Source organism: Barbatula barbatula (genome assembly GCF_947034865.1).
Source record: "Barbatula barbatula genome assembly, chromosome: 14".
NCBI classification, from domain to species: domain Eukaryota; kingdom Metazoa; phylum Chordata; class Actinopteri; order Cypriniformes; family Nemacheilidae; genus Barbatula; species Barbatula barbatula.
The window spans coordinates 13,899,956-13,919,912 of NC_136777.1; the positions used below are offsets into that span (position 1 = coordinate 13,899,956).

Below are 19,957 nucleotides of genomic sequence, written 5' to 3' on the forward strand. Positions count from 1 at the left end.
TCCGGATCATAATAGGATTAATGTTTTATTCTCCCTAATGGATAAACGAGTTTGCTATATAAATACATGTTAAAATGTAATTAATGTATTATAAATGGCCGATCTGTTAATACTTATAAGGCTACAGATACGGATAGTCGAACATAGAAGATAGTCAACTTATCTTCTATTTTTAAAGCCTTTGACTTTTGCATAGTTTCGTTTTTAGGTAATTATATGTATTACTGCATATCAAAATATATATTTTGCCTCCTGACTGCAATGTGTTTAATCCCAAAATATGGCCAAGTTTACAATACTTTTTAAGGTATTAAAAATTTACTTAAATTCTGGCTAATATAGAACATTAAATAAACAGTTGGCTAATAATTCGTCAATATACTTTATTTAAAAAAATCTAAACTACATTTTTGTTGCAGTGTCATAGGTAGTATAATTAATTCTTGGTGGTTTTTGTAACGGGTGATGTCTTAAAGGGGTAGTTCACCCAAAAAATGAAAATTCTTGCATGGTTTACTCTCTATATGTCATTGCAAACTTGTATGACTTTCTTTCTGTTTTGAACACAAAATAAGATATTTTGAGAAACGTCTCATTGGTCAATAGGGTTCAATGTGGTTTGGTTTAACTTCTTTAAAATAGCATATATTTCTAAGTCATACTACATAACACGAGAGGGAGAAAACTATTCATTTCAGTTCATCGCTAAATATGTCCAATTCTTGCTATGCATCAATTACGGTTTAGGTTAAGCATTAGACACGTTGACAGCTGAATCTAAAATATGCTCGCTATGTGATCCAATATTTTGAAATTGATTATTTGAACATGCTTTTATTTTGCATTATTCTGATTAGCAACTTACTCACATTGTAAAATAACAACATTCTGAGATGCATCCCAAAGTGAAAAGTGTATTTATTCTACAGAGACAGTTTCTTTGCAGAGATGCTTATTAACACAACAAAAGTCAACTGAACATCTCTCAGATTGGAGCCATCAGAAAAAGAAAACATCACAACCCCATGTGGACACTCATGTAAGTACACCCTGAACATCCACAAGAACCTCAGAGAAGCACTTGAACTCTTTTGCACTTTAGACAAATGGTTCTACGGAACATTTGGTGCGTATATGCTATTAAATATGTGAGGTTCACTTAAGCTGTTCTGGTTTTGGTTGTGACAGGAATCAACAGGAATCCACATAAATGTGCAATCAAAAAAGGGAAGACCTTTTGCAAGAATTGCATGAAACTGCCTACCATTCTCACAATTTTAAAGTAATTCTTTTCAATTCTTTCTTAAAAAATCTCATTTTAAATGTCAATAAAAGAAAATCTCTAAAAATAAATAAGTGTATAATATAGTAAACACAAGTTTTTATTTGCAAGTTCCAGAGTTTGTACTACATATCATGTAGCTTTGATTATCAATTTCACCATTAAAAGCATATAAATATTCTTAAATTCACTCATTCTCATCGACACATTCCATGATAACACTCAGCCAAGGGCACTTGAACATACCTCCTTACTAGGCTGCAGGCGTGTTTGTGAGTGTATTTCTATAAACTGGCATTAGACACAGTAGCAACTTACACACATTTATCACTTTCCATCAGCTTAAACCCTAGAAAACTATGAATATCTAAAAATCTGCAAAAGCTTGGCCTTCACATCTATTGCTTTCTGTGTTCCTGCTGACCTTAGAAATGAAAACCAAAGCAGAATGGAAAGAAATCATTATGTGCAGCATAACGAAAGGTTGCATTTAAAACATAATAAGCGAATAAAAACTAACAGGTGACTAACAAAAAGGCCACAAAAATAGAGGCTATTTTAAAACAAACATAACAATAAATATTTGCATAATTAAAAAAACATGTAAACTTTTAAATTAAGCCTTAATAAATGAACATTCATAAGTCTTCCCATCAATCAACAGTCTGAGACAAACTCAACTTTAAATGGAAGTGCTTCTCATAGAAATACATTGTTTAAAAATGTTGAGCTTTCTAGCAGAGACTATCACAAGTTTAGTACCGCTGGAACACTGTTTAGAGAATTATTATTCTGTGTATTGTACATGTGTTTTCCACTGTGCAAATCCTAAACGGTTGAGAAAGAACAACTGTAAAAGTGCTGTGGCATATGCCTCGATCTACACAGAGTGCTACTTTGTACAGAGACAGTGGCATCACTGATAGTGGCAACATCAGAATAACATTACAGAAACATTGACTGGCCAGAGCCGATGCTGTATTGAGAATACTATAACGTTACCTTAGGGCATTTGCCAATTCTTGGTTATCGTTCTCTCTTTTCAACAACTGCACACTTTGTTCTTTTCTCTACTTAACAGTCTCTGCAAAGTTAAACACTCCATTGCCTTTGTATTGCAATATGATGTGCAATCGAATTAAAGTGATGACTTCAGCAACAACAGAATGGAGGAAATACTGTATGATAAGGCAGCGTTTGGCATTTGTCCGAGTGGCATATATGCAATGAATACAGTATATATCCTGTTCATTACATCTGAAAGCACTGGCAGCGAAGTGTGTGCATTGGCTCAAGCGAGGACAGGAAGTGGAAGGACGCTGACCCACAAACGGGAGCTAGAAGGTCAGTTAGTGTTAGCCTTTGCTCCTAAGTAAAGTGCGGAAGACATTTAGGGAGGCACAAGCAGATTACAAACTGGCTGATTCTGCTCTCTCTCCTTGATTTAAGGTTCTATTCTTCCTCTCTCTTACTTCGCCGCTCTTGTTCTCTCTGTTTAAGCAACTGAGCATGTCAAAATGTGATCGAAAACAAAAACGATAAATCAATGTTTGTCTTCAGGCATTCACCCTAGCTCCAGAAGACTGGCACAACACATGCCTTCCTACAGGTGATTTTGGTACATAGCTTGGGCTTTCATGTTTTAATGATTTGTTGGGTAAAAGTGAGCCCACACATAAAAATGCACCCCACCCATCTATGAAAATGTTCCTGTGTTCTATATGGACCCCAGACATGCCAAACCTACACCATCTCTTTCATATCCATCAACTAACGGCAGTTGTGTCTTTCTATGTTACTATGGTTGCTGTAGCAGTGCAGGGTTGTGAAGTCTGCACAGGATTTGTGGAGGCATAGCAGAGCATGTGTTCTATAATTTCTTCCTGGGGTTGACCTGCAGCAGCGTAGGGGTCTGTTCCATGATGCGTACAAGCAGCGTGTCAATGTAGTCCTCTAGATCTTTGATGGTAACTTTCATCTTCTTCAGCTCCACCTCGCGCTTCTGCAGCAGCGCTCCTCGACTTTGGTACTCCTCTCGCTCCTGCTTGAGCTCTGTTTCTCTCTGGATCAACAAGTTGACCAGCTCGCTGTGGTTCAAATGGTAGTATGATCCACCTCCCTCCACTAACAGCTAACATAGAAAAAGAAGAATTGTTAACAAAACTTGTAACAGCAACACATTTATAGTGTTTAACTCTTTTCCCCATTTTAAAAAAAAGTTGCCAGGCAGGCAGAGCTTTTTTTGTCATTTTCACAAAACGTTGATGGCCATCAAAATGTTTTCTCTATGAATATATCAGCAATATATCAGAGCCTCGGCTTTAACAAAAAATCCCTTCAATCGTTTTATCGCCTCTCGAATGTGGGTAGGTTTTTTAAAAATACAATGCCTTCAACAAAGACACACAGGTTGGTTTCAGAACAATAATCAAAACAATATTTGCTATTTTTTTGATCAATGTATTCTGTACCCTTTGAGAAGATTAGTAACGGCGTCATCTTAAAAAGTAAATTGATAGATATTTCTGTCAATGGGAGGAAGCATTGTCACAAAAATATAGGAAAAAAATTGATGGACATTAAAAACAATTAATTTCCATCAATGGCAGGGCCATTTTTGTCTTACCTTCTTGTCAGCATCCTGGTCTGAATGATGGCTTCGTCCTGAGTGGATGGTGGATTTTAGCTTCTCCAGTACGGAGCGACCCTCTGATCTTTTGTCATCAGGGGGTGTCAATGGCTTTACTGGGTGTGGACTAAGAGACATAGAGACCAAGGGTCAAATTTGCCTCGTATATAAAACAAGGCGATCTTAGGAAGATAATAAAGTTTACTTCAGTATTCAGTCAACACACCCCCTTATAACAGGTGCAGTGACAGCCAACAGAGACCACAAACATGCAGAGAAAACAACTAAGCCCCAAAGACACAGGAACTAAAATGTGTAAACACAAGCTTCTTGTGGGCCGAACCACATACACTCCTTATTGACTTGGTTAACACCTGCTAATTGATGTGAGGCTCCAGTCCCTACTGTGGGATCCACAAGAGCGTATGTGTGTGTGGCTGTCCATGGAGAAATCAAGACACGTGCTACCGTCACCAAACAAATTAACACAATAGAGAAGATGAAGAAGAAGAGTCCCGAGAACCACACATCACTGCTCCACAGATCTTGCACAACCCCAAAGCACCATTTTAAGACATGACATTTTGATCACATGCTCACCCCATCTATGCTAAAACAGGAAATCTGTTGTTACTGAAACAGTCTTGTAGCCACAATACATGCATTGATGACATCACTTACGTTGACACTGTCCATATGTTTAGCGACATCAAATATATGTGTTGCATTAGGCTCTGATGTTTCAGTAATGACACATTGTAAAACCCACATTCAGAAGATTCTGCAAATGAAACAGAGGTGAACAGTGCGCCTAAGAAATGTAAAAAAAGCGACAGTGTCCATCAAAGCGAGAACAGACCCCAACTACCCATCATGACCTTGAGGACTTTAGCCACCCATGTCGCCCAGAACAATAGCATTTGAAACCTCACCTGCTCTGATGATTGGTCGTCTGTGAATTGTCCGGGAGAAAAGGATCATTAAGTGCTGCATGTGGCCATGACTGCTCTGAGGTAGGGGAAATTATGGCAAAGGGGAAATGCTGGGGCATAGCCTTGGTTTCTACCGCTACATGTGGTGTTGAGGAAGCTACAGGTAATTGGTCAAATGCAGAAGAGGGGAAATTGAGGCTATGATTATCCCCTGAGGCCAATGCTGGGGGCTCAAAGACTGATGGGAACAGCCAGTTAACAGCAAATAAGTCTGGTGTCACAGAATGTGTTATTTGCATTTTTTGACTCTGTGATTCCAGGACATTTTGAGTCTTTGTAGATTCAGGGTGTGTGACGGGACTATTACACTGGGGTGTTTCAAGTTGATCGGGAACAAAGAAATCAGTTATGATTCCGTTGGTTTCTTCTGAAACACAATTTGATACACCAACATTCCCATTGGCAAAATCAAATAAAGACCCAAATGTTTCACTGGGAAATCTGTCCGTTTGCTCACTGTGGAAATGATGTTGTTGGAATGGATTCATTTCAGAGTTATCTACAGGACATGTTTCAGTTTTTAACGGCGCAAGCTGAGCCTCAAGTTCTGCCATTAGATCCTTTGAGATGTTAATTTTTGTCACCATATCTTTTGGTATGTCAGACTTAGAACTGTTCCCTGAAGGTTTGCAATTATTCGGTTGAAGGTCTCCCTGAGGGCACTCATTTTTTGTCAAAGTTTCCTGAGGTTTAAAATGTTCTACTACAACCTGATTTCGCACACAATCCATTTCTTCTACAGCTTTTGGCATGACATTAGGGACTGTGATATGTTCTGGCAAGGACCCAAATAGTAAATTGTCTTCCCCAGACTGATCATGTTTGGGCTTTAGATCCTGAGTGAGCTCTAAGGAGGGGGATATTGAATCCTGCTGAGATACGCAAGTAAGATACTGATCTGAATCTGCACTTCTGTACATACTGTGCACAATCACACTTGGAGGTGAGAGTGCAGAGATTAGAATAAATGAATCTTCATTTGTCCCGTTTTTAACTTCAGTTGGTAGATTGAGATGTCCTGCAGGGATTGTTTGCCAATCAGTCTGTATGATTTCTTGCCCTTCGCCAGTGCTGGAGAGTACACTGCCTGTTAGATCATCCTTAGAAAGGTTGTTCGCAAATTTACAGACATTCTGTTCATCCACACACACATCATTAGACACAGTGTTTGAAAATGAGAATGATACGTCATTTAGGTTATCAGGAACAGGGAATTTTATTTCAGAAAAGAGATCACTAGTATTGGCACTATCTGAAAGACCATCTTCTGATTCATTTTGGAACTTTATGTCCATACCTGCACCTAAATTGTCTTCATTGTTCAGTGATATTTCAACTTGTGAACTAGGTGCTGAAGGACTGTGGAATCCCGAAGTCTCAGATGATTCAACGACTGAGGCATCTGAATCCAAAACTCCTTCATCTGATTGTTTTATACTTGACGTGAGGTCACTGTGTGGAAATTGACCAGGCTCAACGGACAGGTTGTCTAATTCTCTTCCTTGGGAATCAGATGTCTCGCTGGATGGTTCCAGGGCATCATCCGAGTCTCTACAGCATAGCACAAGATCCTCGTTAATTTTGACGGATTCCATATCCTTAGCAAACTCTGGTTCTTCAGATCTAACATGAGCATCATCTGATAATTCAATAGTGATGAGTTCAGTATTAAAAATGCCATCTAATAGTGAAGGCTGTGTGACAGATGGTTTGGCATTTTGAGAGGTCAGGCACATCTCTTTGGGAGTCATGTTATCACCATTGACTTCATTATTTGGGATATTTGATATCGCAGGATAAGGGTAAGCAAATGCCTTTAGTGCAGAAAACTCCAAACCTAAATTCTCAGGTAAGGAGATTTCAGATAAGTTAGGGTTAAATTCTGTAAAACCAAACGGATCAAGATTAGTGAGGTCAGACTTGTTCGAATTACCATCACTTCCTGAAACCTGAGGTGTGTTAGCAGAAGTTACCTTAGACATATCTCCAGTTGTAGTACCTGCTGAAGCAGTTTTCTCTAAATAGGTTAGATAATTTGTATCAGACACAGTTAAACTATCCAAACCACCTAAGGGCTCTTCGTTCTTTGGTTTCACAAGGACAGTAGGGGTTGTAACCATATTCTCAGTTTCTTTCCCTTTGTCTGAAGACTTGAGTCTGTCCTCAGCAAATATTCCAAAGTCATCTTCATCCTCAAAGTGAGAAATAGATGCATCAGGGATTTCCCAAATAGATGGCTCAATTGAAGGTCCTTTACTGTTTCCTGGGGTAGGATTACCACCAGACCAGGAGGATGCTGACTCAGATTGATAGTTAGCTGAGCCAGAGAGTGAGGGGGTTAAAGAAGCATCAGAGGGAAACTCCTGGAAGAAAGGATTCGGCTGTTCAGGTGGGAAAAAGGGATTGGCATCAAATAGAGGTGGGGGTGAAGTGAAGGGATTAGCGTTTTTGTCAGCCATGTTCTGTGGAGGGTCAATGGGACAGATCACACTGCTACTGGAATCTGATTTGGGAGACACCAGTGAGCTGTGAAAGGAAAGTATATACGGTTCACACTATTAATGACTGTAGCCTCCATTAGGATTTAATAATGTGAGAAACATCAATGGCCAACAGCAATGACCAGTGACCTTCACCATTTAAAATGCAAAACACCTTAGGCAGGACTGTGTAATGTTGCACATAATTGTATACAAAAAAGAATTGTGCAAGATGCTCTGTTAAAAAAACAACAACACTGTTTTAATAGGAAACCTCTAAATACAGGCTACTGAATAGATGTGTGTGTGTGGGCTCCAAAGAACGACTCCTGTTGTGTTCCAAATAATGTACTACTCATCTAAAGGAAGTCATTATGCATCCCATGCAAAACTTTGTGGTATGTATCTAGAGGTCATAAGCTCAGTCAATTCCCCATAATGCAGTTGCAATTGAACCTTCGCAAGCAGTTTGATAGATAGGTGATCTGACCAATCCCGCCCCCGTGACTGACCGTCTCGACAAGCTGGCCTAGTAGAGCTTTGGTGATTAATATGAAAAAATAGCTTTTTAATGATTAAACAGAGAGTGAACAGATATATATATATATATATATATATATATATATATATATATATATATATATATATATATATATATATATTTACAAAGCTTTAATGGACGTTTACTCTATAACAATAAACGATCATGAAGTTATAACTTTTAAAAATAATGCTAAATTAAGAATAGCAGAGTTCACATCACAACTGCCAATGCAATACGAGACATGATATTGTTGGAATTATTAATGCACGAATTACAGATGTAAGCATTCAGAAATTGGTGTTTTAAGGCTGATACAATATTGATATATTACTTAAATATTACATTAATGAGCAAGCTAGCAAGATATGCTTTGCGTCCCTGTGATGAGTCCACCTTCAACCTTCAGAGAGCAGCATTTGCAGAAACATTTTAAAGGAAAGATGCTTTCAGCAAAAGTCGTAAAGCAACAGCTCTACTGTGTTTGTTTTATTTAGCACAGTTTACTTTATTTAAAAGTTTACTTTCGTTTGCACAAAGAAGGATCAAGGCCGACCAAAACTCTGACCGAAGTAACTCTCTCTCTAAAATTGTCATTACTACAAATTTCGGTAAATATAAACACTTAATGCATTACATTTAGGTAAGCTATATATCCATTTGTGTAACAGTAACGTTAGTAGCCTACTGTATCGTGTGAGTTTAGAATTAACCTAACATCATAGTCTGCTGGTGTGGATGCAACTATAGGTTTGTTACAGCTATCTCAAATGTATCCCACGAATGCATATTGCAGACCTTTCTGTCTGAAATCAGCGAATCATTTTTCCAGATATTCATCACCACTTCCCCAGGGAATGCGTACATTTACTCTGGTAGAGAATGGCTGATACCGAAAGCTTGCCGGACATAGCAACAGTAACGATGGGGGGCGGGGTTTTGCGAAGGGTCAGTTGTAGCGGTTTGAAAATTGGTAATTTGACAACCATTCAGTCACTTAATTACTATTAAGTACATCTGTTGTTGTATCCAACAAAATTACACAATGTACATGCAGTACTACCTTACATGATGGTAGGCATTGGGAAAACATTTCACACACATCGTCTGACCACAGCTGTTCTACACCGAGGGAGACACGCTGAACTGCTGAGTTTGAAAAGGCTATAACAATCACCCAACCATAACAGAGGGGGAGGTGAGAGGAAAAATAAAAAGAGAGAGAGATAAAACCTCAAGCCTATGCTCGCCCTGAACTATACACATAAACTAAATCATTTTTGCCCCAAGCCATTAAAACATAGTAGCGTGTTTGATTGGTTGGGGTATTTGACTGGTTCCACTAAGTGAACTTCAATGAAGTCGATTAAATTTGATGTCATTGATTGAGTTAATAAAAACATGCTAAAAGCCATTGCCTAGACAAAGATTAACAATAGTTGGGGTGATTTTCAAAAGAAATTCGTTTTTGAAGGATTAATCTGTATGCATCTAAATCAGTCATTAGCTGTATTCGGACAGGACTAGTTTTCCCTGATGAGGTCAGGCAAGTTTCTGTACGTCTCATTTCAATCAAACAAGTCTTTATTTCTCTTTTACAACCCCAGAAAAAAGCACCTAACTATTGTTTTTGGCTCACTTTGGGGGCTTCTGTAATCTACCTCCATAAGACAGATATGAAATGCTTATGATTGCAATGGGTGTGCTACGATTCTCATGTAATGTTTCTTCAACACTTAATTTCTGCCTGGTGCACAATGATCATTGACCTTCTGGGTCAAATCAATTGGTGGTTTAAACTGTAAGGAATAGTTCACCCAAAAATTCAGGAATTTAATCCATTCAATTTACACTATTTAATGCCAATACAAAGCTAGGAAGAGGCAGGATATTTTACAAAATTACTTATGATTTTGTACGGCTGAATAAAAAACTAAATGTAAACCTTAATCTGGTATTAGAGTGAGAAAATTATAGATTCAAATATATTTTGGGGTAAATTATTCCTTTAAGTACTCCTGGCTCCTCATCTCTGCATTAGGTTTTAGCCAATAGGGTACTCCATTATGACAAAAATCGATTAATTTTGGTCAATGCTGATATCACGATTATTTAACTCTCACTGATTGACTTTGGAAATAATAAGTATTTATTAAATTAAAAACAAACCCTAAACAAAAAGTATAAATGCATATGAATATAATTGACTATTTTTAGGTATGTGTTTTGCTAAATGTTTTATTTCTGTTTCCTTCATTGAACTACTAACAATATTTCAAATACAAATATTGTATTTGCCTTTATATGAAGAAAGTGAAAACTGGAAAAACTAAATATGCTTTTTTTTACACCTCAAATACTGCAAAGAAAACAAGTTCATATTCACTTTTAAGCAATAGAACAGTAATATTTGTAGATGTATTTGGGAAAAGATAAAAACAAAAAATTTTAATAACATCTAGTCATGTTGTCAGTATTTCATATTGCTGTTAGATGACTTTGTCACTTCTGTCCTGAGGTTTGATTTGATTGAAATACAACTACTAGACGGTAATTGACAAAATTAGCAGTGTATCATAACTTCCTTTTTGCTACAAACAAGAAGACGAAGAAGAACTTCCTATTTGCCGTCACGCTAGAATTTAACAACAGTGACGGAAAATGCGGGTGGTCAAGACATTGGCAAGATTATTATTGTGTTTGGTATCAGGCATGTTAATATTTCGTCACGTTATTGACTAACCGAACACTTATTAAAGTACTCATCCCAGCCCATCGCTAACCCAAAGGAAAACAAAACAGGTACCGTTCAACGAAGAATTTGTGTCCTTTATCTAGCTTTGATATTGTCGTTAGTGAAAATTTGTCTGCAAGATGCTGCACATCATCTAGCCGTATTTGTGGCAGCTGTGCAAAGGACTTGGTAAACTCCATTATGAGACGCTAGCGGAAGTAACGATACACTGCAGAACGGAAGATGTGAAAAGGCCCTATATTCATCCAGAAATACTGATTTGATATGAAAATTTTAAATGGTCTCTTCTTTTTTCCATGGATGTACATCCAGCATATCGGACTTATCATGCCACAGCCTCTCTCCTTTTAGGGAGGGGTGAAAGTGCATGCTGTAAAGAAACAAGTGTGCTGTGGATGTATTTGTATTTACATGTTTATATGAAGCGACGTACAGTGCATTCCAGCCGAAGCCATACATTTGTTTTCGTTTGTGTGTTTCCTTGAAATTGAACCCATGAGCATTTTTGTGTTCCGTCAATTGATCTTCAGGAATCATTTATAACACAAGAAGAAAAGAGACATGGGATTGTTTTCATGAATGAATCAATTCAAAAATCAATTATCAATCAATAATCCAGAATGCAAAAATAATAGCACAACCCACCTTAACCTATTCCTTAATTCCAACATGTTTAAAATTATACAGTTTATTATATTCATGCATGCATAGCTTATCAGATCATTATTTTATTCAGGTTATAGACGCTCCCGTTAACAAACTAGAGATCTCATTCCTGTCCAAATCCGCACATGAACTGCCAGCTGTCCTTTATTAATAATAAAGTGAAGCTGCAATTTGAAAATGAATCCTGTTTGAATAGTGCTTTAATCCCTTAAGGCCGATTTCACGTGTAAGCGTTAACTTGATCAGCATAGATTACACGCTCTTTGAGGTCTATGCGTGTAAATCCGTCTGTCTACGAGAATGTGTGTGCACGTTTCTGTTGACTTTGATGCTTTTCAAAAACCCTAACTAAGGCTCTGAAAAAACTCGATCAAGAGTGTGATTTCTGTGACCTATACAACACCTTGAAAAAAGAAAATATTTATCAAACAATGAACGGCATACACGCCTACAACAGGAACAAGAATGCAGTGGTACTGGTTTAGGTCAGTGACAGAACTAAATTAAAAGACTCCTCCCATTCATGGTTAAGACAAACACGCCCACACACACACTCAGATCCATCTGTCTGCCATACCTAAAAATAACACTTGCCGATTAACGCAGATAAATCAAAACTCAAGCTTAAGGCAGAACATCAGAGAAAGAGAGGCAAAGAGAGAGAGAGAGAGAGAGAGAGAGAGAGAGAGAGAGAGAGAAATGGAGTATTAGTCAAAGGAAGAGAAGACACAACCCATGAGTTCAGGTTTCCAGGCAGCGCCTCCCTCTGCAATGCAGATGTTGAAACTAAATCTATGGTACAAGCTCACGTTGCTCACACTTACAGAACCATGAAAGACACACAAATAAATCACTTCTGCCTCTATTTCTAACATAAAACAGTGAAATACACAGATGTTTTTTACCTGGGTTTACTGTGCGTGTCCTTGGAGCCGAACCATCCTTTGTGTTTGACTTCGACAAGTTGTTGAGCATGTTCTGCTTCCTCTTTGCTCGTGATTGGTCCTTTGCCGGCAGACTCACCTTTCCCATGTGAGAACAGGCCCCGCCTCTTCTTACTCTGAGTATCTGTCTCTCCAACAGGTATGACTGTTTCCATCACAGACTCATCTGTAACTCTCCCAGCACACTCTAGTGCTGCTACAATGGCAGCTTTCTCCTCCTCGCCGGGTTTATCAAAAGACCAGCGACGTCCATCCACAGGTCCACCTCTTTGCTTTTCTTCCCCGCGGCGAGATATGTTTTGCAGGGAGAGGGAGAGAGAAGAGCCCTTCTGAATCAACCCAAGAGCTTGAGGCTGGGGCTTTGACTCGGACTTGCACAGCTTGGTCTCTGCAATGGTTTGGGATATTGGCTCTGATTGAGTCGTCTGGGATTCATCTGGCAGCTTCGTTGCCTGTGGTTGGCCTGACTGAGTAACTGGTTTTGTCGACTCTGGTTGAGGTTGCTGTAGTATGATGGATGGTGGGTGGTGAGTAAGAGGGGACGTTTCCACTGGATTCCCGTTGACGCACACCGACGGAAGCAGAATCGTGGTGTTGTTCTCGGACGACACAGAATGAGGCACTGGTAGGCTGAAGTCAATCTCATGATCATACACATGTCTGACAGGAGAAACCTGTGGTGAGGGAGCCACTGTGTGATCTGGAAAAGAAAGCAATTTCTTAAAACCATGACGTAACAACAATTGACATTCAAGTTTCTGAGAAACCAACGGCGTGTCCAGATGTGTGGTCTGTGGTATGCTCCGCCCCCTAAAAAATATTTCAATCAATCAGAAGTAGGGTCTTAAACCAAACCAGATTGAAACAATTAAAATCAAAATAGCATAAAATGTTGTGTTTGTCATTAGAATGTTAAACATAAATTACACTTGAATTATGTAAGAATAAGAGAGTGAGGTTGTTTCATTAAAATTTTGTTTGTGCCCCACATGACCACCCAAGTCCAACAAAAGTCTGAACACGGCACTGCATGTGTGCGATCAAAACCATGTGCACACCTGGACTGTCTGCGGTCAGGTTGCTGCTGTTACTCGGAGAGTTGGACAGATCTGAGACCACAACGCTGATGCCTGCTGTCGGGCTGAGGCTGCCACCCCGAGAAGACGACTCGCTGCTCTCGGAGCCCAGCGACGTACTAGATCTCGTGTCTGAGGACTTCCTCAACCTCCCACGCAGGAAAAAACTTCTCATCTTACTCCTCCTGGCCTCCCCACCTTCGTCATCCTCGTAGTCTTCCTCGCCTCCCCCGTCACTCGGCAACCGTGCCCGAATGCGTACCAGCGATCCGTATCCTCCGGCGACGATGGCAGAAGAGGAATCTTCTTCGCTGGTGCGCTTTTTAACACGCATGCGTTCTCTGAGTTTGTCAAAAGCAGATCGAGGTTTGTCTTTCATGGACAGGTCATACAAACTGGCCGTGAGATTGTGGCGAGTGAACTGCACGGTTAACTGAAGCTCACCACGTTCCTTTTCCTTTTTTCCAGTTTTAGAATGCAGCTGGTACCACCTGTGAACAATAGAGAGTAGAGAAAAACTAGTTAATAAGAGCATAACGTATTAAAAAACATGAATAAAACAAAACAGTTTATGCATCTTCTAACAACTAATCTAGAAGTCATAACAGGTATAGATGCTAATTGGTATCGCTGGACTTTATTATCATTTTTTGTATGTACATTCCTTCTGTGTAATCAGAAATATAAGAAAAACGTATTTTTGCCTTCATCAGTAAAAACTAAATAAATTGTTCATATATTTTAACATATACCAACTAAGATATAATCTACATTGAATAAAAATAATACAGTTATAGTGACACATTTAACAACGTCGTTCCATGTAAAGAGAAGGCAGGGCTCAAAACAGGCAATCCACAGGATTGTGGATTTCTGTTCAGTCCAATGACGGATGAATGCTTCATTTATTGATCTGATGCTTCATGGTCCTTGAAGTGTCCCCCTCGACATTCAAACATACATTTCTGTCTTCCTCCAACAAACACCGACACATCAACTTGAAATGTAAATGAAATGTTGAAATACCACATACTCAGTTTTCAGTTTCCAAATACACACATGTACACAGAGACGTTAATGCTGCCAAGGACATAGCTGAGACAAGAAGGTCAGATTTGTTCCATCAGCATTATTGCTTTACTAGTTCACACGACATCACACAATTACGCACACACATTTTTCTCTATTGGTGGGGATTTTCCACTGCATTCTATGTCTTACGTATACACCTGACAGAAGCCTTGCAGCAATTGATATGTCTAGTTGATGTGATCCCACAACAAAGACAAAACATATCACACTATGCAATATTTACATTAGAAATGACAATATTTAAATAGCCCTTTGACAACACATTTTAAAAAACAATTAACAGATGAACAGACAAGCAACAGATCCACCCACACATAATGTATCCCATTAGTTATAGTAAATTAGCACATTTACTAATAAACCCAGTTTTTGGCTCTTACATGCAGTGTCATCTTGCTATTGTAGAAACACATTGAAATGACCCTGGTTTAAAACTGCTGTCATTAGTTTAAGGTGATATGTCATTTTTTTATAGTATCACACTTTTTGTTTGTTAGAGCATCATGACATTGCCCAGCCAAGCATCATTGACTCGACAAATATGAGTTTGGTCAGACAAACAAATACAGAAAATGGGTTAGTGTTCTTTAAACTTGTTTGTAAAGAGTCAATATTTCTGTGATTTTGTATGGTGCAGCTAGAAAGTAAAATAATTCACCTTTAACCTTTAATTTAATCTACATTACTAATAAAAAAAAGAAAAATGTGAGGAAATGTGTTTCCTAACAGCCAGCAGAAAGCAAAAACTTTTCACCTCATGCGCATTATTTAGAACATCCTGCAAGATGTAAACATGGACCAGAAGCACTTCCTCTTTCAGATTTGTATACATTACATACATACATTTAAGTGTTAAAACAAAATACAAATCAAAATCTTAAACAAATGTCTATAAGATTAAATTGTATATGTAAAATAAGAAACCAGAAGTGCTTTTGGACCAGTGTTGTTTATGTCTTCAAAATTGGTATATAGAACAAACTAGTTGGCACACGCACATGGAAGGAAATGGAGTGGTATGCTGGGTCCAAATAAACCACACATTCTGATTCTAAAGCAGATTAAACAAAGCTATCAGTGAATCAAGCACACAAAATATGTGATCTCAACCAGCATAGTCACAATCGCTCTAAATAATCAAGCATTCGACTTCCAGGTCATAGACATCTCTAGACCTCTGACAATTCAAACTCAGAGAAAATGTTCCCTTTATCAAGGAGAAGTCCTCCAATTCCTCATTCAATGCCTCAAAACTTTATGACAAAAAATATGTTTTGTTTTATGGTAGCGTTTGTACATCACTTCCTTTGAAAGGAGTTCATCTTTTTCATCATTTTCTCATCATCATCAATACAAACTAGTGAGGCTTTCTTTATTCTGCAGAACACAAAATATATTTTAAAGAACGATAGTAACCAAACAACACCGGCCACTATTGATTTCCACTGTATGGACACAAAACCACTGACATTTTTCAACAATTCGCCTTTATATATCACAGAATAAAGTTTTAAACATTATGATTATGGCAGGATTATGGACATATGCATTATGAGGTAAATTATGACAGAATTGAATTATTATTCAAGTCCATATTTGTTCATTTGTATTAGAATTTGACCAACTGACTATTCTGTCTACATATTTCATCAAACAGCATTGGCTGCTTGAGATGTTGTACGCAGGTAAAGTAGTAGTACCCTGTGTGGTTGAGAGACAGATTTGAACTGTGTCTTTGATAAGCTTTAACTTCAAAAGCATTTATTCGGCCATTTATTTAGCCACAGTCCTACTGCTTTGTTTTTCCTTCGAGCCCGTTTTATGGTAACAACACAAAACCAATAAGCCAAAAACACCCACTGGTTTCAGTCTTTATATAAATAACACAAACTCTGCACTACATTCATGTCACTTCCTTATCTGAGGTGAGCAGCAGCGTTCTGTTCAGTGTGGTTATATGTGCATCTGTATTACTCAGCATCCAGTGGAACTTTAACTTTCACAACTGGATGTTCACTAGTGCAGGAGGAAACACAGCTTTTGGTTTTTAGATCAGCACCTTTCTGATGCTTAGATCAAACAAATGTTTCAATAGTGAAGTGCAGTGATAGGAGCATGTCATTATCATGCCATGATAATTTGCCAACCCACACACCAACTCACAGTATTCGTCTGAATCATCTGAACCTACACACCCCACCTACATAAACAAGGGGACATACCAACACGCAATCTGGAAATCACCAGTTACCCAGAAGTGAGCAACATACTCAGCAAAACACAGAAGCCTAAAAGGAGTGCCAAGAACTTTATTAACTGCTAAAACCAGAGTATGCCCGAAACAAAAGTTGGCAAAGATTGTGCACACACAATTTTTTTATCAAATGATATTAGCAAGCACATTTGGTTATGGAAATCTTTCATAATTTCTGTAAAAAGAGCTAGGCCAAAAACTGTTTATCACTGAATGCCATATTACATATAATACAAGTAACCACATATGTTTTGGTTAAGTGCAGGAAGTGAGGTTTACACTGTAAATAATTCTGTTGATCAAATATAGTGTAAGAGCCTCACCCAATAACTCATGCAAATACTCAGACTAAGATGAAGAGAGTAAATTTTTTTTAACCAAATTTTTCTTCCGCAGAAAACAAAACAAGATATTTGGAAGAAAGTTGGTAAACGAACAGCACTGGACCCCATTCACTTCTATTGTATGAATACAAAACCAATGAAAGTGAATGTTTGATATAACACATTTGTATTGGTTTCTTGTTCAAGCACAATTTCAATGTGTAATAGTGACAAACAGTTTGAGATAACAGTCCTTTTGTGTTGGGGGGCAACATGAATCATTTTCAACTGCAACTACACAGCGGATTGACTTCCAAGCATGCTTTGCTCTTATGACTGGATTTAGATTTAGACATTTTAAAATTGTTAAAGTGTTATATTGCATTTATGTTTTTGTCCAGGATGAATGATGAGGAGACTTTGTAGTGTTTACTGTTCTGTAATGTTCAAATTCAGAAGATTTTCTGTTGTCTCTCATTTTTTGGGGTTACCATAGTGGTGAAGAGTAAAGTTTTTACTTGGGTTCGGGACGAGCATATGTTTATTTTTAAAGTGTCACACTGAAGCATTCACATTTAATTGGCTCACAAATTAATTACATGAAATTAAATAAAATGAACATAATATTTACCTGTCTGTACATTTCACCCAGTTTAAATTTATAAACCAATTAAATTGTGTGGAAATGGGTGTTAAAATAAAATTAAGTTAATCCAAGCACCATTTTCTTTGAGTGAGTTAACAACATAAATATCTTTAGTATTCTGCGGAAGAAAGAAAGTCATACAGCTTTGAATGACAATAGGGTTAATAAATGATGACAGAATTTTCATTTTTGGGTGAACTAAAGGATACATCTTAAATCAATTTTAGCCTGCCATTTCTTATTCATTTGAATGCTACAGTGAATGACAAATCTACTCTTTAGATATAGAATTAATGTTTTTAATGAATGTGCTGTGGAGTATCAATCAAAATCAGTAAGTGAAGTGTGAATATGTCCTGTTATCTATAACAGGGACACACTTGTTTTAGTATTTTTCACAGAGTTCTATTAGGGAATTAGAGTAAAGTGATGCATGTTTTGCTATTCATAAATAAAATAGTGTGATGGACTATTTTGATGTAGGCCCGAATGCCCAATTCTATTAAAACACGGCAGTCACCATATCTTCAGAGGGAAATTAAAATTCTGTCATTATTAATTTGCCCTCATGCCGTTTAAAACCTGTATATGACTCTTTATTCTTTGGACATGTCTCAGGGGTTTTGTGTCCATGCAGTGGATGTCAATGGAGGCCAGAGGTGACTGTTCTTCAAAATACCTTCTTTTGACATGACAGTGAGAAAAAGATTTTACAATTACATGTTTGGGTGATATACTCCTTTAAGCATTCCACCATTTTCAAATGACATTCGGCGACTACTTGGGTCAAATAATAGTTCACTCAAAAAAGAAAAATATTGCTTCATTTACTCACAGTCATTTCATTTCAAACCTGTATGACTTTCTGCTCCTACACAACACAAAATAAAATATTTTAGACAACGTTGGCTCCTATTGCCTTTCCTTTTATGGACAACAATATATGATAAGCCTAGTTTGTAATGTACTGGTTTGTTATGGAGACTCATTTGAAGTGTAGGAAGGGACATTACAGGAAAAGAAACACAAAGCCACCAGACGGATCGTGCATGAACCAGGGCGTCCTTCTGCTTGTGCATTGAGCCGTTATCCTAATTTCACCTGAATCAGACAGACAAAAACACTGTGTCCAACGAAAATCCCCCACTTCCTTCAGACCAGTCCCACTTTAAGAGGGCGTGACTGCAGAGGAACACATTGCAGCACTCCGAGGAAGACACTTGAGAGCACATTTAAATCCTCAAACCCTCATTCCTTTTAGTTTGCTAAAATATTACTCACTAACTGACTTGCCTCTTAGCCACAATAAACAACCGCTGTAAACAGACAAATAGTAGTGAAACAAAAAGACAAACATACTGGCTTTTCCTGCATATCTGTTCCTGGAAGGCTTTATCCAGCGGTAAAACAGACTGGCCCAGGAACACATCCAGTCCTATAAGCGCCCGGTGCATGACGGTGAGGGTCAAGTCTGCACTACCGGGTGGGTATGCGTCTCGCCCTCCCTCCTCCAGTATCCCCGGCTGCAGCTCGAACGAGCATTCCTCGCCCCATTCCGGATCCGTAGTCTTCTCCATCACGCACGTGGAGTATTTCTCTTTGCCCAGCTGGATGATGGTGTACGCGTCGCTGGTACCATGTTTGCCCTTCGCGCGCAGCCCTCGGGCCCGCAACACGGTTACCTGCACGTGTGTCGGCATCCATCGCTGCTCCTCGTCGCTCTTCAACAAGGACATCGCCACCGGTGTGCTGCCAACGACACATAGACAGAGAGTCAGCCGGTAACGAGTCGGTCAAATCCGCGCGATCTCCCGGTAGACCACCGCGTCGAACCGCCAGCCCAATTTACCCTCGCGCTTCACGGCTAAACATTTTACGAGCCGCCCACTATTAAATGTCTGGTGCGACGTGGTGCTTCGTTTGTCCGGGTCGGGCGGACAGGTTTCCCTCTGCGGCGCTGTAGCCGCCGACCAGTCCGCCGACGTCACTGCTTTATCCTCTCCGCAGGACAAGGAAGTGACTAGCGCCCGGTACCCGGACTATAGCGTACAGCAGCATTTGTCTAAATCCAAAATACACATTATTTAAAAACATCACAGCATTAGATAATATAAATAAATATGGTAATCTGAGCGTCTACAATGAAGGTTAGACTTCTAAATGCCGTTATTCTGCATGAATACTGCCTTATGATGACACAATATTGCAGATGCAGTGATAATCGAACCATTAACGGGCAGATGTTGTGACATGGCAGATTTTTAATCACCTACCATT

General features: G+C 38.6%; 1 protein-coding gene across 2 annotated transcripts; it reads right to left on the bottom strand.

The window, feature by feature from the left end:
• Positions 1 to 895: 895 nt before the first annotated feature.
• On the bottom strand, positions 896 to 19,690 carry rab11fip5a (RAB11 family interacting protein 5a (class I)). 2 transcript variants are annotated; one of them, XM_079472893.1, is made up of 6 exons: positions 19,040 to 19,528; positions 13,348 to 13,856; positions 12,251 to 12,989; positions 4,844 to 7,429; positions 3,909 to 4,038; positions 896 to 3,413 (listed from the first exon to the last, which is right to left on the bottom strand). In XM_079472893.1, exons 1-6 carry the CDS (start codon positions 19,414 to 19,416, stop codon positions 3,153 to 3,155), a joined length of 4,602 nt encoding a protein of 1,533 aa, XP_079329019.1. In that variant the 5' UTR covers positions 19,417 to 19,528; the 3' UTR covers positions 896 to 3,152. The 2 variants fall into 2 exon arrangements, with proteins under 2 accessions (XP_079329019.1, XP_079329020.1); XM_079472894.1 differs by lacking the exon at positions 4,844 to 7,429 and having other exon boundaries at positions 19,040 to 19,690.
• Positions 19,691 to 19,957: the final 267 nt, after the last annotated feature.

Coding starts and splice junctions, on each gene's coding strand:
- rab11fip5a (XM_079472893.1), bottom strand. CDS start 19,416: ATGTCCTTGTTGAAGAGCGACGAGGAGCAGCGATGGATGCCGACACAC. Junction 12,990..13,347: donor CCTGACCGCAGACAGTCCAG/GTGTGCACATGG, acceptor TTTCTTTTCCAG/ATCACACAGTGGCTCCCTCA. Junction 4,039..4,843: donor ACGACCAATCATCAGAGCAG/GTGAGGTTTCAA, acceptor TATGTCTCTTAG/TCCACACCCAGTAAAGCCAT.